General features: G+C 36.7%; 1 protein-coding gene and 1 long non-coding RNA gene across 2 annotated transcripts in view; one reads left to right on the top strand and one right to left on the bottom strand.

Moving 5' to 3' along the window:
- The window catches only part of MOXD1 (monooxygenase DBH like 1), a 108,817-nt gene that overhangs the window by 10,982 nt on the left and 70,967 nt on the right, over positions 1–26,868 (bottom strand). The window contains exons 5-10 of the mRNA XM_032274758.1: positions 21,587–21,766; positions 21,194–21,296; positions 17,119–17,285; positions 15,852–16,043; positions 13,904–13,963; positions 8,952–9,094 (exon numbers count right to left, since the gene is read on the bottom strand). Of these exons, the coding sequence (XP_032130649.1) occupies positions 8,952–9,094; positions 13,904–13,963; positions 15,852–16,043; positions 17,119–17,285; positions 21,194–21,296; positions 21,587–21,766 (845 nt within the window). The remainder of the gene's footprint in view (positions 1–8,951; positions 9,095–13,903; positions 13,964–15,851; positions 16,044–17,118; positions 17,286–21,193; positions 21,297–21,586; positions 21,767–26,868) is intronic.
- Positions 1,380–25,201, top strand: LOC116549285. Its single transcript, XR_004267787.1, has 3 exons — positions 1,380–1,567; positions 17,446–17,455; positions 25,190–25,201. It is a non-coding gene; the product is annotated as an uncharacterized LOC116549285 (long non-coding RNA).

Genomic DNA, 26,868 nt, shown 5'->3' with positions numbered 1-26,868 from the left:
GAGATGGAGTTTCACCATGTTGTCCAGCCTGGTCTCAAACTCCTGACCTCAAGTGATCTGCCCGTCTTGACCTCCCAAAGTGCTGGGATTACAGGCATGAGACACTACACCCAGCCCAGAAAAACACTCTTGAAAAATTGTAAGAGAAAATGCCTGAGGAAAAAGCCCAAATAGATTTTTTAAAATTTTGTAGATATAATACAAGAAAATTTCTCTGAAATGAAGAAAACAAATGAATATATGTAATGAAAGAACACTTTGTGGGGGTGGGGCCAAGATGACTGACTAGAAACAGTGGCTTTCAGAGGCTCCCATCAAAAAAATACCATAATAAGCATGTGACTCCTTCACTGACAACCAAGGCATTCAGGTTCTCTCATCAAAACTGACTAGGAGGCTGGTGTGACTCATGGAGAGAAGGAAGAGCAGTTTAGTGTGGCAGCCCTCCTGAGAGTCACAAAGGGCAGGGGAGCCCCCTCCCTCCAGCCAAGGGAGGCAGTGAGTGAGTACGCTACCCAGCTGGGGAAACTGTGATTTTTTTCACAGAGCTGTGCAACTCATGGATCTGAAGATCCTACTTGCAAACCCACACCATCGCCATCGGGGCCTAGCATGCAGATTCTCAACAGCCTCTCAGCTGGAATCTGCTTAAGCCTATGGAACTCCCACGGGAGGGGTGACCAACACTGCAGCTGCCTGCTGTCTAAGCTGTTTGAGCTCCTTGGGAGAGGGGCAGCAGCCAGCACTGGCACTTGCAACTGCCTAACATAATAAGATCCCTGGGCTGGGGAAGGGCAGCATCCATCTCTATAGCTCCAGGCTGCACTTTTCTCCTGCTGGAGCCAGGGAAGCTGGATGACTTGGTCCCAAGACTTGTCCTCAACAGCCCAACACACCACCTGCAGCTGTCTTCCACCAGAGTGCCTCTTCAGGCCTGACCCATCCTTCCTTACTGGGCGGCACTTTCCTGCAAGAACTCCAATGACTCCAGCCAGAGGCTCAGAAAGAGAACCTATATCTTCTTAGGCTTGAACCCCTAGCAGGATGGGTGGCCGCAGTCTCTGTGGACCAGCAGACTTAGCCTTTCCTCCTGGTAGTTCTGAGGAATCCGGGCAGTCCAGATGAGTGGGTTTTCCCCAGCAAGGCACACTCCCTCCACCACAGGACAAAGTGCTTTGTTAAATGAGTCCTGTTCCCTGTGCCACACAACTGGGTGAGACCCTCCAACAGGGTTGTCAGACACCCTGTACAGAAGCAATCCTCTGGCACAGCTTGGTGCTCCTTGAGGTCAGAGGTCCCAGAAGAAGGAGCAGGCACCCATCTTTGCTGTTCTCTAGCCTCTTTGAGTGACATCTCCAAGTGTGGGAGTGAATCAGATGACTAGGGCCTGAAATGAACACCCAGAAAACTGCAGCAGCCCTACAGAAGAAGGATCTGACCATTGAAAGAAAAACAAACAGAAAGCAACAACAATGGCATCAACAAGAAGCCCCCACAAAACCCCATCCAAGGATCAGCAGCCTCAAAGGCCAAAACTAGACAAACTCATGAAGATGAGAAAGAATCAGTGAACAATGCTGAAAATTCAAAAGGCCAGAGTGCCTCTTCTCCTCTAAATGATTGCAATATCTCTCCATCCAGAGCACAGAACTGGATGGAGGATCAAATGGAGAAATTGACAGAAGTAGGTTTCAGAAAGTGGGTAATAAAAACTAATCTGAGCTAAAGAAGCATGTTCTAACCCAATGCAAAGAAGCTAAGAACTTTAATAAAAGGTTGAGGAACTGCTAACAAGAATAATCAGTTTAGAGAGGAACATAAACGAGCTGATGGTGCTGAAAAACACAGCATGAGAACTTTGTGAAGCATACACAAATAGCCAAATCGACAAAGTGGAAGAAAGGATATCAGAGTTTGAAGGCCACTTTGCTGAAATAAGACATGCAGACAAGACCAGAGAAAAAAGAATGAAAAGCAATGAACAAAGCCTCCAAGAAATATGGGGATTCATAAAAAAGACCGAACCTATGACTGATGGGAGTACCAGAAGGAGTTGGGGAAAATGGAAACAAGCTGGAAAACACACTTCAGGATATTATACAGGAGAACTTCCTCAATCTAAAAGACAGGCCAACATGCAAATTCAGGAAATACAGAGAACACCATTAACATACTCCATGAGAAGATCAACCCCAAAACACAGAATTGTCAGATTCTCCAAAGTCAAAATAAAGGGAAAACTACTAAGGTCAGTCAGAGAGAAAAGCCAGGTCACCTACAAAGCAAAGCCCATCGGACTAACAGCAGACCTCTCAGCAGAAACTATCAGCCAGAAGAGATTGGGGGCCAATATTCAACATTCTTAAAGAATTTTTCCACCCAGAATTTCATATCCAGTCAAACTAAGCTTCATAAGCGAAGGAGATATAAAATCCTTTTCAGACAAACAAATGCTGAGGGATTTTGCTACCACCAGGCCTGACCTGGAAGAGCTCCTGAAAGAAGCACTAAATCTGGAAAGGAAAAGCTGGTGCCAGCCACTGCAAAAACACACCAAAATATAAAGACCAATGACACTATGAAGAAACTCCATCAACTAGTATGCAAAATAACCAAATAGCAGCAAGATGACAGGATCAGATTCACACATAACAATATTAACCTTAAATGTAAATAGGATAAATGCTCCAATTAAACGACACAGACTGGAAATTGGATAAAGAGTCAAGACCCATCATTGTGTTGTATTCAGGAGACCCGTCTCACATGCAAAGGCACACACAGGCTCACAACAAAGGGATGGAGGGAAATTTACCAAGCAAATTGAAAGCAAAAAAAAAAAAAAAAAAAAAGCAGGGGTTGTAATCCTAGTCTCTGACAAAACAGACTTTAAACCACCAAAGATAAAAACAAACAAACAAATAAAAAAAGAAGAGCATTATATAATTGTAAAGGGGAAAATTCAACAAGATCTAACTATTCTAAATACATATGCACTCAATATAAGAGCACCCAGATTCATAAAACAAGTTCTTAGAGACCTACAAAGACTTAGATTCCCACACAATAATAGTGGGAGACTTTAACACCCCACTCTCAGTATTAGACAGATCAACAGGACAGAAAATTAACAAGGATAATTAGGACTTGAACTCAGCTCTGAATCAAGGGGACCTAGTAGACGTCTACAGAATTCTCTACCGCAAACCAACAGAATATACATTCTTTTCAGTGCCACATGGAACTTATTCTAAAATCAACCACATAATTGGAAGTAAAACACTCCTCAGCAAATGCAAAAGAACTCAAATCATAAAAAACAGTCTCTCAGACCACAGTGCAATCAAATTAGAACTCAGGATTAAGAAACTCACTCTAAACCACACAAATACATGGAAATTGAACAACCTGCTCCTGAATGACTCTTGGGTAAATAATAAAATCAAGACAGAAACGAAGTTCTTTGAATCCAACAGACAATGTACAAGAATCTCTGGGAGGCAGCTAAAGAAGTGTTAAGAGTGACATTTACAGCACTAAATGCCCACATCAGAAAGCTAGAAAGATCTCAAATCAACACCCTAACATCACAGTTAAAAGAGCTAGAGAGACAAGAGCAAACTAATGCAAAAGCTAGCAGAAGACAAGAAATAACTAAGGTCAGAGAAGAATTAACAGAGATAGAGACTAGAAAAACTCTCCAAAAAAATCAATGAATCCAGGAGCTGTTTTTTTTTTTTTTTTAAAAAAAAAAAAATACGAAATAGACAGACCACTAGCTAGGCTAATAAAGAAAAAGAGAGAGGATAATCAAATAGACACAATAAAAAATGATAAAGGGATGTCACCACTGACTCCCCCATCACAAAATACTATAAACACCTTTACGGAAACAAACAAGAAAATCTAAAAGAAATGGATAAGTTCCTGGACACATACACCGTCACAAGACTAAACCAGGAAGAAGTCAGATCCCTGAATAGACCAATATCAAGTTCTGAAATTGAGGCAGTAATTAATAACCTACCAACTAAGAAAAGCCCAGGACCAGATGGATTCACAGCTGAATTTCTACCAGAGGTACAAAGAGTAGCTGGTACCATTCCTTCTGCAACTATTACAAACAGGCGAAAAGGAGGGACTCCTCCCTAACTCATTTTATGAAGCCAGCATCATTCTGATACCAAAACCAGGAAGAAACACAACAACAAAAAAGAAAACTTCAGGCCCACATTCCTGATGAACATTGATGCAAAAATCCTTAATATAATACTGGCAAACCGAATCCAGCAGCACATCAAAAAAGTAATCCACCATGATCAAGTTGGCTTTATCAATAAAAGGCTAGTTCAACACATGCAAATCAATAAACATAATCTATCATGTAAACAGAATCAAAGAAAAAAAAACGCTATTGATATAATATGATTATTCAATAGATGCACAAAAGGCCTTGATAAAATTTAACATCTCTTCATCTGAAAAATTCTCAATAAACAAGGTATTAATGGAAATATCTCAAAATAATAAAAGCTATTTATGTCAGTGCTACAGCCAATATCATACCGAATGGGCAAAAGCCAGAAGCATCCCTTTGAAAACCGCTATAAGACAAGGATCCCCTTGTCATGCATCACCACTCCCAGCTAATTTTTGTATTTTTAGTAGAGACAGGGTTTCACCATGTTTGCCAGGATGGTCTTGTTATTACTGAATCAATTTATATACACAAGTCATGTTAAATATCCTGGAAATGACAGTCTCATAATTAAGTGTAAAAATTAAAAATCTCAAAAATATTAAAATTATAATAAAAATAATAAGCACTTGGTGGTGTAGAAAGCAGAGGTGGACAAAACATGAAAGTATAAATGTCTTCATCTTTCATGACCTAAATTAAAACACAGTGAATCCAATGACTTAATGATTTTATGATCTGTTTTCTCAACATTTGAGATCCTCTTTATAAAATATTATTTCTTGTGGTTAAAAACACCACCAACAATATTTATTTGAATTTCAACAAATGTTCAGTTTTACTTTAGTTTCTTCCTTATGAGTTAAAACAAAATTAAAATTCAATGGTTTTGTTTAAAATTCTGCATAAATTATATTCTTATAACTGTATTTAATCAATTCATTTTATATAGATACATACATATTCAGATGTTTATAATAACATTCAATCAACGTATTAGCAATGTTTATTTTGAGTAGAATTTGAGGCGGTTGCTTTTGCCTTTTTTATAATAATTTGTTCTGCATTACCTGAATGTTTCATAACAAGCGTGTGTGAGTTTTAAGTAGTAAAAATATAAAGTGATTTTTCCTGTAAAGAGAAAGAGAAACAGCTATTTGATTCTTTTTTAGGAACAGAACTAATAACTTTCCATCACTTAAATCTCACAAGGCCTGCATATTCAGTCTTGATTTATGGTACAACAGGGAATACAGAATTTATCTATACCCATTATCTATTTTGTTATTTGATCTTTGTGAGGTTTTTGTTCTTCCTTAAGACTTGCCAGATCTGTAGGAGGCAGAGAGAAACAGCACCCTCCAGAACAGACAATAAAATTGAGACAGGATGTAGTTATCTCATCTTTCTATCAATCCTTCCTAGGACTGCTTCAGAATGTTTAAAATAAAATATAGCACAGATTAATCATTATATGAAAAGCACAGAATAGAAAAGTTTTGTTCATATGTTATATGATTTTTTTAGTATTGTATCCTGAATATCAAGTAGTAATATTCTTTTAAGCAAAACAGAAAAAAGCACCTAAGCCATTTCTCATTCTGATTTTTGAGCCAGCACCTTGTTAGTTTGGCCTTCACTATCATTTATGTCACTGTGGTGATGAGCTAGATTTGAACATCTAATTTAAAGTCTAAACATGTATTTTTAAATAGAGGCTCTTTTGTGCTCATATTTTTGAGGAATAAGTAAACCATGAAGTTAAATGGGTTTTGTTCTTTATTTCCCTTTTTTTTTTGGCAGTGGAGAATGACATCATGTCAAAACTAGCCTTGTTCTGTAAATCAGTTTTCCCTGTCTTTCCAAATGATGAAAATCCAACTTGGTCTTCCTGAGGGAGACCAAAGGTATGGACATTGGTGGATCTCATTGGGAAACAGTAACTGAGCATCTTTAGAGGCTTCGTACTGTTTAAACTTAAAAATATACATAGGCTGTGGAATGCATTTCAATCATCTTGCAAACATACAGCTTTTAATATCCATTTGTTTTTAACATTCTCTCAAATTAACCATCGATTAGAAAAACTTTCCACTCAATATGTAAAAAATATTCTAAATGAGAAAAAGACTACTCAAGGCTAAGTAAGGAACAATATAACATCAATATTTGAAAACCGAGATTATAGCCTAGTGTTTTTAAATGGCATTTTATGTGATGCTAGCATTTTTGTTGTTTTAATTTGTTACATATGTAATTATTTATTTGTTATGTATTCATGTATATGTATATATCTGCCTATATGTGCATGTTATATGGAAAGAGATTAGAGACTAGACACAAACCCCAACTCTCCCTTTTATTATGTACTATGTGATGCTGAATAATTTCTTAATCTCTTGATTTTTATTTCCTCCCCTATAAAACTGGGATTCCATGTCCTGATCTACCTATTGGAGTTGTGTAAAAATGAATTAAATAAAAACATGCATATGAAAATACTCAGTCAACTATAAACCAATTTATGTAAGCATTTTGTTATTTTTATTTTAGTAGATACAGGTATTTCTTCTAGTGGTCATTTCGTTGTTTGGATAAAAATTATTCAACAGTAAAATCTATGAATGATAAATTTAATTCAAAAAGAGGAGTGGTTCTCAGCTCATAGTTTATAAACCCTATAATATTTAGGCACAAAAACTTGACTATATTTCTATTCTCCTTCAGCATCTGCATTTTATCATATCCTCACTGACTGTTTTTCCACTCTGTCCTTAAAATACATGTCTCAAAACTCTATGTGTATATTTTCTCTAATTACATTATTTCCTTTCATTTTGAAAAGTACTAATCATTAGAAAAATCTTCTTTATATTAAAAGAAATTCAGCCACCCCCAAATTTCCACCAGCCATTTTAATTCCTCTCACTGACATCACTAAGAATAGATAAGAATAGATATACCAACCTTAATGTGTCCAAAATAGAATTATCAATATCAACCTCAGGCATGTTCCCCTAACACCATTCACACAACATCACTGAGCCTTTCTCTGCTTTATCCCTCACTGCCTCCCTGAGATGCCATTGATCAACAAGGCTGTGGGTGCTCCTTTCAAAAGGTAACCTGAATGAAACACGTCTCATGAACTCGGTGTCACAACCTTTACACAAGTTACCCTCATCCCTCAGCGAGGTAATCACAAGTTTCCTGATATTCTTTCCAATCTAGCCCTCCTAGAGTCCTTTCTCAACAGAGTAACCAAATTGACTTTGTTTATATCCTTTAATTGCTTCCCTTTGCACTTAAAGCCCAAGGCCTTATGTTGCCCATCATGTCCTAAATAATCTGGTACCACCTGCTCTCATATGTCCTCACTTATTCTCTATCATACTTCACTCTTCTCCAGCCAAATGCACTCTCTTGCTGCTCCACAAACACGCTAAGTTCAGACTCACCACAGGCTCATTACACTGGCTCTTCTTCCTGTGTAGTATTTGCATATCTCTATAGCTGGCTCCTTATCATGTAGGTCACTGCTCAAATATCACCAACTCAGAGAGGCTTTCTTTATTCTATTGACAAAAGCTACATGCTTCCTTCACTGCTTTGTCTTCATAACATCTATAACTATTTAAAATATATTTGTTTTTTGTTTATTACCTCTTCCTCACTCCAGAATATAATCTTAAGAGGACAGGAATAATAAGAATCTTGTCTATTTTATCTTAAATAGCTCCTATGATATACAATTGTACCTGAAGAGTTAACATAATAGGCCCACCTCAGATAGGCCTGCTTGCAAGGATAACCCTTGGCAGGTGCCTAGAAACTTAAATAGTAAACAATTTCCTATATTGATATGAACTTTCTTTAAATGATAAGAGTGACTCGTGCCTAGACTGTACAAACAAGGCAGTTTACGCTGAACACCTGCTTTCCATCTGGAAGTTTGGAATTTTAGTAAGTGGCAGGCAGAGAGCACCTATATGACTAGTTCCCCCAAAAAACTCTGGGCACTGAATCTGTGATGAGATTCTCCAAAAGACAACATTTCATACATGTTGTTACAATCTGATGATGGCGGGATTTGGTACATTCTGGATGACTGCACTGAGAGAGAGCTCTTGGAAGCTTACACCTGGTTTCCTCTGGACTTTGCTCCATATGGCTTTTCCTTTTGTTCTTTTTGCTTTGTATGCTTTCACCTTAATAAATATTTTCCATGAATACAGCCATTTGCTGAGTCCTTTAGGTACTCCTAGCAAATCACAGAACCTGAGGGTAGTCTTGGGGACTCCAGACATAGTAATCAAAAAGCTTACTTGGTCTCCCCAGTTAAAGGTAATCAAATAGAGGCCGGGGGTGGTGGCTCATGCCTGTAATCCCAGCACTTTGGGAGGTCAAGGTTGGTGGATCACAAGTTCAAGAGATCAAGACCATCCTGTCCAACATGGTGAAACCTTGTCTCTACTAAAAATACAAAAATTAGCTGGGCGTGGTGATGCACCCCTGTAATCCCAGCTAGCTGGGAGGCTGAGGCTGGAGAATTGCTTGAGTCAGAGATTGAAGTGAGCTGAGATCACACCACTGCACTCCAGCCTAGTGACTGACTCCATCTCAGAAAAAAAAAAAGTAATAAAATGAAACAAACATAAAAATTTCTATAACATGATAATGGATCACATATGACAATAAAGCCCATCTTTCTCTGGAGTACATTACCTCATCATGAAATACATTTACTACTTACGTGACTGGTCTATAGATTTCCTTAACACCAATGAACTGAAGTTGTTCCATAATGTCTGGAATACTTGCACATCGAGTAAGATTAATTCTTGGGTAATAAAGAAGGTATGAGAGACACATTTCATTTCTGGTGCTTAGTCCTCCCTGAAAACAGACAGTTTATTTAGCAAAGTATGTGTTCTACCACCTTTGACGTTTAAAGCAGGTTAAGTCATCAGTGTCATACATTTCCTTCCAGTATTAAATTTAATAAATCTTAAAACTGAAAAGTAAAAATTTGGCTTTTTTAAAAGGTAGTGACACAATTAAAAATTAATAGAATTATTTCCAGTTTTAAAATCTGCCTTTCTTAAATAATCTAATAAAATTCTGCTGATGGGAAGTAAACTTTTCAACACAGTGAACATTTCAGAGAAACATAAGGATGTTTGGTTAGCATAATACCAATTAATCAGTCTGATGGAATTTTGGCGAGAAATTTTTCTGATTTAATTGAATTTTCTAGAATCTTGTCTTCATGTGTATAAACATTAGCTGCTGCATACCACAGGAGAGAAAGATTTTATATTTTGAATCCAGGTAGTTAATTATCTACTAAAATTTGGAAAAAGATTAAAGACCCTCAAAAGAACAGAATCCAGGGTTACTACAGCATATTATCTAATATGTCTAATTTCAACAAAAAATTATTAAGCAGGAAAAGAAATAGGAAACTATTATCTATATTCAAGGGAGGAAAAGTCAGTAGAAATGGACTGTAAGATTGAGACGCTGGATTTATCAGACAATGACTTGAAAGCAGATGAAAACATGTTCAATAAAGCTGTTTAAAAAGTTTTCAAAGAGTTGAAGAAAAATATATTCAAGTAATTAAAGGCAAATATGTTAAAAATGAGTGAACAGATAGGGAATGACATTAGAGAAAGAAAAGCATTTTTAAAAACAGAAATTCTAGAGCTGAGAGGTACCAAAATGGAATAAAAGCTTCACAGGATGAGCTCAGCAGCAGGTTTCAAATGAGCAAGGAAAATATCAATGAACTTGAAGATTAATCAATAGAAATTGCCTTACTCAAAGAACAGAGAGATAAAAGACAAAAGAAAAGTGAAAATACTTCAGATATCTGTGGGACAATATTAAATGTTCTAGCATTGATGTCTAAAATACATGTATGGTTTCATGTATGTTAATACATGTAATTGAAGTTCCAGAATGAGAGGGAGAAGACAAAAAGGTAAAAAAATATTAAAAGGAATAATGCCTGAAATAATCCCAAATTTAATGAAAGACATTAACTTGCAGACCCGAGAAGCTCAACAAAAGCCAAAGGTAAATACAGAAAGCCATACCTAGACACATCACAGTCATACTGCTGAAAGCCAAAGACAAGAGAAAATCTTGAAAGGAGCAAGAGAAAAATGACACATCACATACAGGTAACCAGGAATCCAATTGACAGCGGATATTTCATCATAAATGATGGAAGTAAAAGAAGATACTAGAATTATATATTCACAAGTGTTGCAGGAGAAAAGCAGCTGCCAACCAAGAATTCTGTATCCAGCAAAATCCAGCTTTTGAAAACAAAGGTGAGAAACTTAATATTGTTCATATTATAAATTAATGTAGGGACTAATATACAATGATTTTACTACTTGCAAAAACATGGTGTTTGCTCTTGATGAGCAAGACAGGATTAGGCAAAGGGAGAAGCTGATCTGCAAATAAAGTTACATCTGATGCCTCAGTAAATATTGTATTTAATTTAGCTTTAAGTTAGGATGGCTGTTCAGAGTTGTACCAAATTGTAGAAAGAAAGCTGGGCCTTTGCAGTCTCTTATCAACTAGTCATTGGCTGCTCACTGTCCTACTGTAGGGAGCATAACTTTAAGGAGTCATTCTCTAATACCAAGGAGGAATGTCCAATGAGGGACAGAGCTGTGAGCTATTACATTATCATCTGATATTCCCAGTGGCTGAGGTTTGGTTGTGTTGGCCCTGAAAAGGGTGTCAAGACAGTGCACCAAAATAACTGCTACAATAATAACTCATTTATCATGTCTTTAGGAAAATATTTCAACAAGAAAAATTACGCATAAGCCCTAAGAAAAAAATAAAACCAACACCAGTACCTTGACTACCTCCTGTGTGCCCAGCTTCTATCTCTCTTCTTCCCATTCCAACCAAAGGTGATTACTATCTTAGTATCTTATCTTTCTATTGCTTTTCATTACACTTTACATTCAGTATATTGAAGTATGTATACCTAAACAACATATTGTTTAATTTTCCATGTTCCTGAGCTTTACATATATAATATCACGCTACATATATTCTGTTACAAGCTTGGTCTTTTCAATCAACATTATTTGTTCTCCAGATACATTCATGTTAATATATGCAGCTTTAGTTCACTAATTTTCATAACTTTTCACTATTTCATTATATTTTTGATGGGTATTTGAGACATTTCCATATTTTTTCATTCCTATATTATTACATGCTATTATGAATAGTTGATGTATTTCTCTCCTAAAACACATTCTGCAAAAGTAATTCCAAGGCTAAATCTACATAGGCATGGAATTGGGTAGAGTATATATGAATCTCTAACTTTACTAGATAATACCATATTTTTCCCCAAGGTGGTTTTACAAATTTATATTACCACTAGCAGTGTATAAGTGTCCCAGTTTCAGCACAACGGAAATGCTGTTTTAAATTTTGCCAAACTGGTGAGTTCAAAATATCTCATTCTGGTTTATATTTGCATGACTTTGGTTTTAAACGAAATGAACATCTTTTCATATATTTATATTATCTATTAGGTTGTTATTTCTTTGAAAGGTTTTTGTCTTATCCTCTTTTACTGTATTCTCTTCTGTTACTGATTTATGGACTCTGTTTTATAAGCTAGACACTAATGCTCTGTTAATCTATGTATTGCAAATATTTTTTTCTGGTTTAAAACTCTTTTTACTTTCTTAATAGTATTTTATTTTGGTAAGCAAAAGCTTTGACATAGTCAAATTGATTAATCTTTTATTTACAGTTTGTGCTTCTTATGTTTTGCTTATAAAATAAGTACTCCAAAGTCATGAAGATATATTCAGGTATTTTTTTCTTCCAGTGGTTTTAAAGTTTTGCTGTTCACATTTAAATATTTAACACATCAGGCATTGATTTTTATGCACTGTGTGAAATTAAGGCTCAGTTTTATTTATGTCATATGGATATCCAGTAGTGCCAGCATCCTTTAATAAAAAGTTTATCCTTTTCCATTTATCTAAATGCTATGTCTATCATAACCAAGTTTCCAACCATAGGGTTTGTAGGTCTGTTTCTGAGATCCCTCTTCTGTTCCAAGTCTTCTAACTTGGGACTCAAAGCATGCTGTATTAATCACTAGCTTTAAAATAAACCTTATCTAGTAGATTGTTTTCTACCTTGTTCTTTTTAGTCTTATCTTGCCTATTTTTAACCTTTTGCTCTTTTGTGTAAATTTTAGAATCAACTTGCTCCAAGTAAAAGCTAAAACAGCAAAAGGTTTATATAAATAAAAAAATAGGTGAAAATATTTGCAACCTTGGTCGGTGAAGATTTCTTAGGATACCCAAACCTCAAATAATAAAATTTCTCTGAATTTTCTTTACTGGAATTATATCAAATTTATAGACCAATATAAATTGAAGTATTTTCTCTATTTTACTGAGCCTTTCTGTCCATGAACACTTAATGTCTTTAGGCATTCTTTAATGTTTCACAATAAAGATTTATAAGCTTTTTCACAGAGACCAAACCTGTTAGATTTTATTTCTGTATAATTTTTATTTTAAATTGTATTTTCTTGAAATAATTTCTTATACACTGAAATGCAATTTAGATAGTATCAATTTGGAGGAGGGTTTGATGCAGAAAATTACAATATCTGTGAATAATGTGTTTTGTTTCTTCACTTCTGCCTTTCTGATCCTTATATCTTATTTTCATTTCTTTTCCAGTACAATGTTAAATACAAGTAGTGATAACAAATGCCCTTATATTCTTCCTAACTTGAAAAAAAAACTTCTGATATTTCATTTAATTTAATATTGCTATAGCTTTTTCAGAGCTAACTTTTACCTCGTTAAAACAATTCCTTCCTGTTCCAGGCTTGCTAAATGTCTCCCCTGTCAACAGTAAACTTGAATTTTGCTTTTTCTACCTCTGTTCAGGTGATTATATGTCTTTTTCCTTCAATATTTTCATGTAGAAGACATTAATATATTTTCTAATTTAAATCAATTTTATATTCCTCAGCTAAACTGAAGTTGGTCTCATCATTAGATGTATATATAAAAAAGGATTTGTTTTGTCAAAATTTTGTCCAAGTTATTTCCATCAGGTGCATGCTACTGGCCTCTTTTATACTACCCTTGTGAAGTTTTAGTTTTAAGATTATGGTAATTTAATAAGTTGGTGGGAGACGTTCTCTCTTTTTGTGTTCGTGAAAGAGATTAAGACATGAATGATCTATTTCTTGTATGCTTGGTGGAATTCCCTCAATAAATCTGTTGGAACCAAATTTCTCTATGATTCAGAGGCCTCAAGGTCATGAAGTTCCTTCTTCCTTTGGAAGTTTGGATTTATCTAAGCCAGGCTCAAGTAGATAGTCAATTAATGACCACAGTTATTTTAAAAATATTATATGAGAAAAATTAAAAGACTAAGGATAGCTTTCCATGAAAGAATCAATAAATTATACTCCAAATATTATTTAATACTATAATATCGTTAATTTGAAGTCTTATAAAATGCTAAAACATCACTGATACCATTTTTAGGATACCTGATGCGCAAAATTTTTAGAACTTTTCTTTCCAAATGGAAATGGTTTTTACCATTTTCTTCTAAAATCAAGTTTATTTCTTTCTCTCCATAAATGAACTTTAATTAATAATAAAATTTTCTTACCCAAGTCATCTCAGCTCTATCTTTTGTGCTGTAGCGACATTCTGTAATTAGGTTATCTCCCTGAAACATAAAGGTAAAAGCTTTCAGATTGAAGTTTTACGCTGATGTATTTACCAAACACATTTGCAGGTCAACAGTTAATATTTGCTGTATGAATGGATGCATCAAATAATTTAATTCAGCAGAAGACCTCTGACCTGTTTAATTCTAGGTTTGCTAACATAACAAACAAGCAAGTAAATAAGACTCTCGGCCAGGCGCAGTTGCTCACACCTGTAATCCCAGCACTTTGGGAGGCCGAAGCGGGTGGATCACAAGGTCACGAGATAGAGACCATTCTTGCCAACATGGTGAAACTAGTCCCAGCTACCCGGGAGGCTGAGGCAGGAGAATCGCTTGAACCCAGGAGGTAGAGGTTGCAGTAAGCTGAGATCACACCACTGCACTCCAAAAAAAAAAGACTCTGTTCAGGCCAGACTCAACAATACTGTAGCTGGATGATATAACCCAGGTACAATTTGTTCATCTAAAACCTAAAGATAAAAATAGTACTTATTTTTTCACAGCTATTATGAGGTGATTAAATGATATAACACATGGTCATTGGTGCAGATGAACACTTAATAAATGTCAAACATAGTAGTTACTGTGATCACCTCTTCATTTACCTTATTTTCTTTAAAGCTCCCTAGTCATGACTTTATTTTCTTAAAATTGAATTGTGAGGCAAATGAACAGAAATTTATCGTTCTAGTGTTTTCCATCCTTTTGTACATTACAGTAGACATGGAAAATGATAACTTTTTTTTGTTTGTTTCCCCTTTCAGGTAAGTGGATGAAGCTGTTTATGGATCTGAGATAGTCATTGCTGGGTGTTAGTCCTTAAATCTGACCTCCCTGCAACACCACTCAGAGGGTCCAAAGATAAGTATCTCATCACACGTATGCCCCCATCATGGCACATCAGTTAGGAAGATTTGAGATAACACTGTTTGGAAAGCCCCAGAGATATCACAATAAAATAGAGTGTAATCCTTAAAAACCTTGACCAGATCACTGTTTCTCAAACTTCTTTCTACTCTCAGGGTGTATCAAATAATTTCTAAAGGGAATATAGATCCAAAGCTATGGATTTAAGGGATAGCTATTAGTAAAAAGAAGATCCCTTTCCTCTCCATGACTTTCTTCTGTTTTTTCAACTTCCCTTTTACATCTTATTGTGCCATGTCTTCTCCCTGACAATTCATCCTGTCTAAAAACCCTGTCTCCAGCACCATGTAGAAAAGATACTGCTATTACTCTCATTCCATAAATGGCATAGGGGTCTGACTTTTAAATAAGAATAGAAAATTATACTGCAATTGAGCTTGATGGTCATGGAATAAAAATTTGAGAAAACGGAGCATTATAACGTCTTTAAAGTCTTCATTCTCTTCTTTCCTTCACCATAACCCCATGCATTGTGTCAAGCTGGATCACACAGCACAGTTTAATTAGCTATATCCAAATAGCTTTATCAGGTAAAAGAATTATCCTTACATTCATTTTTAATAAAATGAAACTTCTAAAAATATCCTATCTTTTCAAGAGACCATAAAGACACCTCTGATTTTACCACTGCCAGAATTGCAACCCAAAGACTCGCTAGCTGGAATGTCAAGTATAAAAAAAAGTAACGTTTAGTCCTCAGAACCTGAGGGGTTTTGTTTTTGTTTTTTTCTTGTCAACAGTTTGAATTGCTCCTGGGAATCATTAAAAAATGAGTTTCAATTTTGGAAAACAGATCAAACACATTCCATCTGGGTTGTACAACACCCACAGGGGGTGGTTTTTAAGAAAACAGATACAAGGAAAAATCCATTTCACTTCTAGAAACCTTGCCACATCTCAGCAGATATGTCTCATGACTTTTATAACAGTCAATTAAAAAGAGCAAAAACATGCATACTGGTAAGATGGTTTGTTCTTCCTTTAGATACTGAAACTCCTGGAAATTGAAGTCAAAATCATCATCATAGGCAAGTAGTTTCATTTCCTTCCCTTTTCGAAAATGACGCAGCCTGATGCCTCTGCCAGCCAGGTGAGCATGGAGAAGAACAGCAAACACATGAATTCCACTTGGTTTTTCGGCTTCCAGAGCCTGCAGGGGACACCAAGGAAGACCCAATTAGCCCAAACAAGTGCATGTACAGACAGTTCACATTCAGACACACTTGGAGGGACAATTGAGATAAAAAGCTAAGGCAACTTAAATGAATGCTTCAACTGCCAAACATTTTGAATTCAGATTGTTCAGTGTTCTCCTTGTGGAGCAACATTTATTTACTGGGAGAAAAATAGCGGAACTGATGCTTATGAGGGACCCACCAGATCATTTCTACAGGTTACCTTCATTTTTCCTTCTTTTAGGAGGATAAGAGGCAATAAACACTCTTAGCAAAAAGATTCCACTACGTTAGTAACCTGAAAACCCAAACTCTTAAAAGAAAATATTATTCCCACTTTTCCAGATAAGAAAGCCAAAGTGGGTCAATGGAATTAAATGAACTGCCCATGGTCCTACAGTTTGTAAATGAGGTCATGGCAATTTGTATGAACTGTGGCCTAAATAACTCAGAAGAGCCTAATTTTTCCACCTCATCAGTCTGCCATACTGTCCACAACCACGATCTTATAATTCATAAAGAATATGATCCATGTTGAAATATTTTCATTAAAAAAGCTTTAAGTAAAAATTGGCATTACTAAATACTTATACTCAGCTTTTCTCCTATGCAATATCTATTTTTATATTAGTTATTTTGCTCTGTGTGAAGGAAGGGAAGAAAACCGTAAGGCAGAGAAAAAAGGAAAGTGAATGTGAATAATGGAAAAAATAAATAGGGATAAAAGGTAAAGTAGGGAAAGGAAAAAAAGACTACACAAACAAAGGTAGAAATTGCAAATGATGATATAAAGCATGAGATATGCAACGAAAAAAAAGGCAGGTAAGAAGAAAAACACCCTGTCAACGATTTCTGTCTTTAGAGTTCTACTCCTGTAGTTTTCAAGATTAAAAAAAGCCGTCAAAGGTCCTACTAAAATTGCAATAATGGTTTCACAATGTTTCAACAAGAAAGGAATCAATAATAAACACGCATGCAATTTTTCACACCACAGTTTCTAAGAGCATGGATGAATCTGCAGAGAGCAGCTCAGACTGAGATGCTGCCTACCTCTTCAAGGCACTCCAGAGTGCAGTGGCCTTCAGACTGGAACTCAGGCATCCCTGGAGGGATGGTATGGAAGAGGCTCACCCAGAGGCCAGCCTCAATCACCCCAGCATCATATTTCCTTATATCCATTGTATAAAATAACCTCAGTCCAGAATTATCTATTAAGCCTAGAACAAAAACACATAAAGTGAGTTTGAGTACTTAAAAAAGTTTTTATTCCCAAGAAAATTCTTGGTTTGATTTTTAAGTTGTCACGTTTAGTTGAAATAGGTTTATTTTCCATAAACTGTCAAGAAGGACAAGAATACAAGCAGAAATTAGTGGCAGACAACAATCAGTTTCATAAACAAGAATTAAAAGATGAGTAGCCATATTGCCTGCAACCTTTGTTGACTCACACAGCATACCACGAGAGAAATGTGTCAGTTATCTAGCTGCTATATGCCATAATTATCTAACATGAAGACAGAATGAAGATTCTGAAGTCATTCATTAGAATATACAATAACTCATTAAAAGTTTTATTTTATATTGGTTCAAGATGAAGTTCAATAACATTTACTTTGAGGTAAAAATTCCTTAGTTTAGAAACCATTTGCTGATGAAGAAAACTACTTCATTAACTTTATTTCTTTAAAGATTAACTTTATTTCTTTACAGCTTGTCAACATTGTCTTCTTCATTCAACAGTCATTCAATCAACACACAACTGTTAAGAATCCATTATATAAACAGCACGCTATTAGGCATTGTGGGGGTGAGAGATGAATAAGACACTTGTTGTTATGACACATTCATTACAGGGAGGGAGAGTGTGAGCCCCAAACTTTTCATAAATTTGTTTCAGTAACTTGGAAATTAATTGACTTCCTTCTGCAGTAGTGACTTATCCACCTGTAACTAACAGATTGATCTCTTGCCCTCAGTTTGCTTTCTCGTCTCCTTTAAATCAATCGGCTTAGTCTATTTCCAGTCAATCATTTTTAAACACAAGGTCTTTATATCAAATATTCCTCATCGTATGTTATATACCCCTTACTCACAAACACACACACATACACACATTTAGAAGATATCCATTACTTTGAATGTTTTAGAATGAAATAAGTTGTTAAAATTAAGTGTTCCAATAATTATCCCAATAAATTCTTACCTCACAACCCCTCCAACAGCCTTGGAAAAATCCAAGCTTCCTTTCCTGCTTTGTGAGTTTGTTATTGTGAACATAAAATAATTTACTATGTGTTTCTTGACTGCAGCTTGTTCAGATGTTCAGGGTCATCACAAGGAAGCACTTTGGTGTGACAGTTAGGGACACCAACTTCGGAGCTGACCAACCTGGCCGCAAATCCCAGCTCTGCTGCTTATGAGTTATGTGACCTTGGCAAGTGCTATGGTTAAATGTTTATCCCTTCCAAAAAGTAGGTCTGAATGTTGTTGAAATTTAATTGCCATTGCGTTGGTACTGAATGGTGAGGCCTTTAAGAGGTCTAGGTCATGAGGGCTCTTCCCCTGTCAATGGCTTAATGCCACTATTTCAGAAGTGGGTTTGTACCCTCTTGGTCTCTTTACCCTTCCACCAAGTGAAGCCTTCTGCCATGTTATGACACAGCAAGAAACCCCTCATCAGATGCCAGTACCATGTACTTGTACTTCTCAGCCTCCAGAACTGTGAGCAACAAATTCCTGTTCATTATAAATTACCCAGTCTATGGTATTCTGCTATGGCAGCACAAAACAGATGAAGACAGAAAGGTACCTAATCAGTTTGTGTTTTGGTTTTCCAATATGGAAAATGGCCATAATAATGGCACTACCCCCTCATAAGGGTGATGTGTGGCTTAAATACCAAGTTCTTAGAACAGGGTTTGGCACAAATGAGGTGCTCAATAAATAGCAGCTAGTCACACATGTACCAGGGTTTCAATCAATTGTTAAACAAATTAATCATAAAAATCAATTCTTTTACATAATTACCAGAGCAGATACCCATGACCATGATAATGTAGAACATCTATATTGATCTTAGAATTTTCTCTGGAAATGTCTTGCAGAATTTTGTTTTGTATTTTATATTTTTGCGATCTGCCTCCTTATAATAGTTTAACAGGGAAAAAATATAAGTAGAAATTTCAGTTGCATTTACTATAGTGAGGTTCATTAATTTCATTAGCTATTTGGACCATTAATAGATAATCTACTAAATAAAGTAATAATTTATTAAGCAAATAAAATGTAATTATTAAAAAACATTTCTGGAAACAAATTCACATTATGCTATATTTATAAAAAATAAAATTACTATAATCTAAAATTTGGTCTAATTATGTATATGAATAAAAATAGAAAGTACTAAAAATTCTGAGTTCTCTATTAACCTGTTAGAAAAATAAGCTGATATTTCATTTTTACATTGAAACTATGAGAAAGTCAACTTAATTGACAACAGACAAGGCAAATAAATTAAGTTTTCCGCTTTTGTAATAAAGACTATAAAAGAAAGTAGTTCACATAGAATTTCCAATTGGAGAAATATTATACATTATGTAAAATACTTATTCTATTAATAATTTAAAATCCAAAATGTAAAATTTTTTAAAATAAATGTTACCATATAAGACATATTCAATAATTAATCCCATTATTATTGTGATGATAATTTTTATACTTTATAGTCAGTTATGATTTCATGGAAAATCTAACTTTTAGAATTTTTTAACAGGTTATTTTGTAAATGCTTGATTTATGAGCGTTTTTAAACTGAAATTCTCATAGATTCATGGTTCAGAGTATGGGATATAATTGGTGGGTGGAAATTAAAGTGAATTCAGAGAGAAACTATTTCCTATTAATTACTTTAGGGTAAAAAAAAAAAGAATACTGGCTTGCTCACCAACAGAATGGCTTAACACCTACTTTTATAGAAACATTGCTCTTTAACTATCATACCACATGTCCTCTCTTCATAATCTATTATTCATACTGCAGCAGCCAGAGTGGTCTTTTCAAACACAAATCACATTATTTGACTCCACTGTATCAAACTCTTCAATTGCTGCTCATTGTCTTCAGGGTCAACATCCTTAATGGGCCCTACAAGACCTTCGATGGTCTGCTTCAGCCTTCCTCTGCAGGTTCATCAGCATCTTTCTTCACTGAAACCTAACCCTTCAGCATCTGCAGTCACCCAGATGAATAGTTTGATTCTTTAACAAAGACTTTCTAGACCATCCCCACCACCACACACCCCTGGAGGGATTAGGTCACCAATACTCTCATAGTGTCAGATATCTCCTTTGGATCAATTGATGTATGTATAATTTCATATGATTGTTGTGATTATTTGGTTGTTTCTCTTTCCCATTGGGCTATAATTTCCATGAAGGTGGGAACAGCATCTGTTTTTCACTCACATCATATCCTCAAGCACAGATCTGTCATATAGTCGGTGCTCAGTATTTGCTGAATAATTGCATAAGCCAATGTAAAATAATAACTTGGAGTTGCTTCTGTTGATAATTTCAGATTAAATCTATCAATGTTGGGATTTGGAATATCATACAAATAATTTCAGCAATCAAATATATTTCTTTACTTCAATATCATATTATACAGTGTCACTGCCTAAGTACTTCTTGAATATATCTATGACTTGCTTACCACACAACAAAATGCTTATGCTTTTCAGTATAGTAAATGGTAGCTTTCTCTTATGTACAGTTAGAAAGAAAAAGAAAATGTTCCATAAACACCATGCATTGGGACTAATTCACATTGCAAAGGAAAAGTCTATTATTCTACTTCCCGGTAGGTAGTATGCAAATGATTTTTCAAGATTAGTGACTGCATGTGCTCATTTACCTGGTTTAATGCTGGTTAATGCCTGCTGTTACAATATAACTATAAATGGTACCCACTTTTACTTTTAAAAGTAGCCTAATTTGAATGATAAATGTATAGGTTAATTCTTTCTAACATTGGCTGCTATTTTGCTTCAACTCTGTTAAACACAAGAGTTACAAGATACAAAACTTTTATAAAAATCATAGGTAAAATATATGAGCAATAAACTCACCTTCCTTGTAAGTCGGATTGTCATAATGGACTTCTAGGAGCACATAATGGGGATCTAATGCTGTGCCAAGGGATAATCCAACATGAGGTGGATAAGAAAAACCCTAAATATGGAAAATGTCATGAGACAGTGTCCTAGGAGAGTCCCTGAGAGCTCCACTCAAAAACCAGCCATTTTCAAGGATATTTCAACCCTCTGGAACCCCATTAATCTACAACTGATGAAATAAAATAAAAATGACTTTAGGAAAGAATCCCTTCTTAGGAAAATGGAGTTAAGCCACCTTCATATCAAAAGTAGAGTTAGAGCTTTACTTGTATTAATTGGAGTCCTATTTGTGGAGGGAAACATGATTAATTAATTGTGTTATGTCTCAGTAATCATTAGTCCCACCTCTCCACCAATAGCCCAGGCAAAAATCACAGTTTCACAGGTGAGGAACGCGTCAGGCATGTTGGGGTGATAGCACTCATGGCCGGACGCCAGAACGCTGTCGTTGAAGTTGCTGCTGCACTGATAGAGCAGGATGTGGTGCACCAGACTCTCATGGCCTTTCTGTATCACTGGCTCAACCTACACAGGCACAAATGAGAGGAAGGACACAATAAATAAAGCCACCCTGCAACATCCCACGACAAGCACGAAAACTAACATAAACTATTATCAGTTTCTCAAAGGAACATTCTTCTCAATTATGTAAAGGTTGTGTAGTTCAAGTCTAATTTGTTCTGGAGATGGTGACAATGGTAAAGATAATGCTGATGACAATGGCAATAACAGGATGAGACAACCATTTACTCCAAGAAACACAGGGCTTTACTAATCGGCTTTTTTGGCTGTTAACTCGCTGTCGTGTCCCTTGCCCATTCTGCAGAGCAACTGTTTTGAAATTTCCTTGCTTTCTCCCAGGCCTGCCCTTCCTCCTCCTCCCATATACATATATATTCACATAGAAAGAAAGAAGTCAAGGCTGTAGGCACAAATGCTCCGAGTCTCCCTCTCATCCACCTCAAAATGTTATCTTTACTCATCCCTACCAGAGCTGAGAGATGAGGTCTTGTTCATCTCCACAAATGCATGGTCCTGAGAAGAAGGCTAGGGCTCAATCTTTTTTTGTTTTGTTTTGTTTTTTTGAGATGGAGTCTTACTCTGTTGCTGAGGCTGGTGTGCAGTGGCGCAATTTCAGCTCACTGCAATCTCCGGCTCCTGGTTTAAGCGATTCTTTGCCTTAGCCTCCCAAGTAGCTGGGATTATAGGCGCCCGCCACTACGCCCTGATTTTTGTATTTTTAGTAGAGATGGAGTTTCGCCATCTTGGCCAGGCTGGTCTTAAACTCGTGACCTCGTGCTCCACCTGCCTTGGCCTCCCAAAGTGCTGAGATTACAGGCGTGAGCCACCACACCTGGCCAATCATTTTTATTGATAATTTTATAATCAATAAAATTCAAAAAGAATCAAATTGTAATCTGGCCTCCAGACTAAGAATTGAGGGTATAGCCTAAAACATGAGGATTTCCTAAGAAAAAAAATCCACACATGAAACAAAGAAACTTGCTGCAAGCTTCCTTGCACATTTTATTTTTATTTTAATGATTAAGATCAAAAGCTGGTAACAATTTTATTATTACAATTTGAAAGAGGGAAAAAAAGCACTGTTACCTACATGCTCCTGTGACACTGTTCGAATTCGGAGAGGAAAACTAGAAACAAGTAGAATGGGCAGTGAAATTGGTCCTCATGTGAAAAGCATGATCCACGTGAAAGCGCTTCTTCCACTGTTTGCTCTGTTAGTTCCCTTGATAACACTCACCCACTTTAGTCCAAGAACCTAGGAATCAACTCAGAATGAGTAAAGTACACCCTAGCATCCCAGAGATTCTATATGTAGACCAAATGGGTCCTTGCACTTGGTGTAGGTGAGCTATAGGTGTTGCCATCAATTACAGCAGGGGTCCCCAATCCAGTACTGGTCCAAGGCCTGTTAGGAACTGGGCTGCACAGCAGGAGGTGAGCGGCAGGCAAGGGAGCAAAGCTTCATCTGTATGGCTCCTCCCCATCACTCACATTACAGTCTGAGCTCCACGTCCTGTCAGATCAGCAGTGGCGTGTGATTCTCACAGGAGCGCGAATCTTACTGTGAATTGTGTCTGTGAGGGATCTTGGTTCAGTGCTCTTTATGAGACTCTAATGCCTGATGATCTGAGGTGGAACAGTTTCATCCCAAAACCATGTCCTCCATCCTACAGTCCATGGAAAAACTGTCCTCCAGAACCCAGTTCCTTGTTGGCAAAAAGGCTGGGGACCCTGAGTTACAGAGTTCTTTTTTCTTTCCCCTCAGAGTTGTTTGAATCTTTGTTCAGCCGATAAAGAAGCCCTAGTGTGCTCCTAAATATCCAAGAGTTTAGCCTTAGGGTTCATCGGCACTTTCGTGTTTAGTCCTAACTACTCAAATACAGCACTGCATTTTGAGCTCCTTGCTTGCTCTCTACTTTCAGCATGCACATTTACATGAAGTGCTTTCAGCTGTTTTCTCCTATGACTTTGTTTTCCATTTTATCCGTAGTTTTTCTCTTTTCTGTAGGAAAATCTACGCAAGGGGGGAAAGGGAATGTAGTGGGTAGAGTCTGAAGGTGCAGCCAAGAAATTCAAGTTTTTAAATCCAGTTTTCTTTTGTGTTACACAATGAGTCATACCACACCTAAGCCTCGGGTACATTTTTAACATCACATGCATGGAAAAAACATTGCACACGGTTTTGTTCGCACTTGTTTTGTCTCTAACAGGTCATGAGCCCTAAAGGCAGAAACTTTTCTATTTTGCTCGAAAAGGGTAGTTATTATTGTTCAAGCATGGTTGCATAATAACAATGATTGCACAGAAGTAGAACCCAGGATTTCTATTGGAATTTCATTTCTATGTCTAGTTTGAGCTTCTGCCTGAGACTTGACATTTTTGGGTTCCTCAGTCTTCCAAGGGGAACAGGGCACTGCTAAGATGTCAACAGCAAAATATTCAGACACATGTGAGATTTTCGCTGAGTGCCTTGTAAGTTCAGGCAAAACCTGAAGGTTGTACTGAGCTCTACAAGGTAGGTCTTGGAAAGAAGGCTTTAGGGCACCAGAGAGTTGGTTACTGTCATGTCAGCTTCAGACACTAGTGGCCTTCACTGAAGTGTAGGAAGAGGGAGTTAAGGGTGTGTGATGCTGGGTGGTGCCTGACTGGGGAGCTTCAAATAAACAGTTTGAAAGAACCTTTTAAGAGCAAGTGCTTTTTTTGTCTTCATAGGAAGTGCTGAAACTAACACCAAACTGCCAAGCTACCAATTTATCCCTGGAATAATAATAACATCTGTCTTTTATTTAGACCTACTATCCACTAGCCACATATGCATCATTCTATGTATTTAATATTAACAACAAATCTATAAGAAAGACATTATAATCTTCAATCTTACAAATTTACTGAAAGTCAGAGATTAGACAACAAGCTCAAAGTACCATGGTTGGGAAATGGTAGACGGGATTTTAAACCAGGCTGGCCTGAGGCCAAAGTCTGTACTTTTCTAATGGCTACACTATTGCAGGAAGTGTGTTGGAGACGCATCAGGGACCCTGGAAGTTGCTGCCAGTGGGAGGGAGGATGAAAGCCTTCAGTAAGACAAGCTACCGACAGCTGTCATCAACAATGCCAGAAGGTGCTTCTGGAAGCCACTAGCAGGGACCACCACACGCTGATGCCCTCAGGGTGCAGCACCAGGTTGTGAGTCTTACACCTGGGGAGGGGCCTCCTGGCTTCCTTGCCACTCCAGTCCCAGGGCCCCTTGGCCTCTAGGATGAGAAGACAGGCCCATGGCCTTTCAATGTGTTCCTTCCTAAAAAGGGCAAACAAAAAGGCTTCTCTTCAAAACCTGATGACGGCTTCAAGAAGAATTAAATTGTAATCTGACCTTCAGGTTACGGATTGAGGATACAGCCTAAAACATGAGAACTTCCTAAGCAAAAACATCAACCTATAAAACAACAAGGAAGCTTGCTACAAACTTGGGTACTGATCATGGGAAGAGAGGATAAAAGGGCTTGGAAGAAGCATGCCCTTGGCAAAATAGGATGTAAGCAAAGAAAGGGGGAAAAAGAGAAAAACAAGTGCTTGGAAATGACATGTAAGGATAAATATAAATTAAGAGGCTGTTAATATGAGAGGAAAAAAAGAATACCTGATTATCAAACTCCTGAAGAATAGAAGAATAATTTCTAAAGAGGAAAATTTCAGACCACCATGGGGATATTAAATGAGACACCAAGAATATTCCTTAAGGATGGACATAGCCTCTTTAATGGAGGATACAACTTGAGGAAATGGGAGCACTGTGATCAGTGCAGGACAGGGCCATTGGCCCAAATGCTGAGCACAGGATAGGATTTCCCACAATCCTTCATGCCATGCTTACAGAGCCTGATGAAGCCAGGGCACTGCTACCAATCCCCCAATGGCGGCTGCTTATTATTTTCTGCTCCCACAACAAATTCTACAAACATTTTAAACCATCAACAAACTTGTGTGTTAAGCTCTGTTATGATATTCTTCTTCAGTGCCAGTAAGGCGGAAGTGCCAAGGCACGGTCTGAGCAGGCGGAGTGAGGCACACACAGAGCTCCATGCCCCCTCCTGCTTGTTCGCTGAATGCACCATTAACCCGACTCTCTGATGTGCTGGGTAACTGTCCACAGAAAAAATAAGACTTCTGCTTTTGCATTATTTCATTGTTTGTAATGATGATAAGAGTTATACATTTTTTTACTTAAAATACTAAGAAAAGTAAGGCTGTAATGTATCAGTATATTAAAGAGTAGCACTTCAAAAGCGTTCCTTATTCTGGTTACTTCCCACATTCACATTATTATTACAATCACAGTGGGAATGCCAAAAGTTGCCTCTACTAAAAAATATTAAAAATGTAGGAAGTATTAAAGAAAGTCATGGCCATAGAAAGTGCACGAATGTAGATAAATTGGTATTTCTAACCTTGGAATGAACATTTAATTTAATTTTGCTTGTAGCCTGGCTATATGACAGCAGAAGAAATAAATAAAAAGGAATATAAAGCAGTGCATATGGAAGTGGGGGCAAGACGCAAACATGGAAATTCCCCTGATGACATCAAACTGTGTTATTGATCCCACATTTTTGTACAAAAGTGGGGTTTACGGACTCAGAATGATGAGACGCTTGTGAGCTTACCTTCTATGGCAAAACAGACCAGGCAAGGAAGGCCTGGCAGCTATGGGTTATTTGTTAACTGCTGTATTAAAGGGACAGCCTAGAAACGTGAACATAGATGAAAAAGAAAGGAAAAGACTTCAACTGAAAGAATCTTTTAAAGAGGAAAATAGTCTCTTCTGTTAGATCAAGTGACTGGAGCCTTCAGATACACTTGAGATATCTTAGCAAGAAAAGAAAAGAACAACAATAAACAACTGCTCAAGAGTAGCCAAAACCAAGGTGGAAATTAACATTGACCCTAAAGCTGACCTTGGCAATGACCATTTTTCCTAACCTCATCATCTCTTGTTACCTACTTTATCCAGGTCAAATATACCTAACATAGACCCTGCAGCAAAAAGAGTACTTAATAACTATTTATTGAATTGAAATAAAATAAAATGAATATGACCCTTT

The sequence above is a fragment of the Sapajus apella genome, unplaced genomic scaffold (assembly GCF_009761245.1).
Source record: "Sapajus apella isolate SASKATOON/1434 unplaced genomic scaffold, GSC_monkey_1.0 scaffold6, whole genome shotgun sequence".
NCBI lineage: Eukaryota > Metazoa > Chordata > Mammalia > Primates > Cebidae > Sapajus > Sapajus apella.
This window is presented reverse-complemented; position numbering and strand designations above follow the sequence as displayed.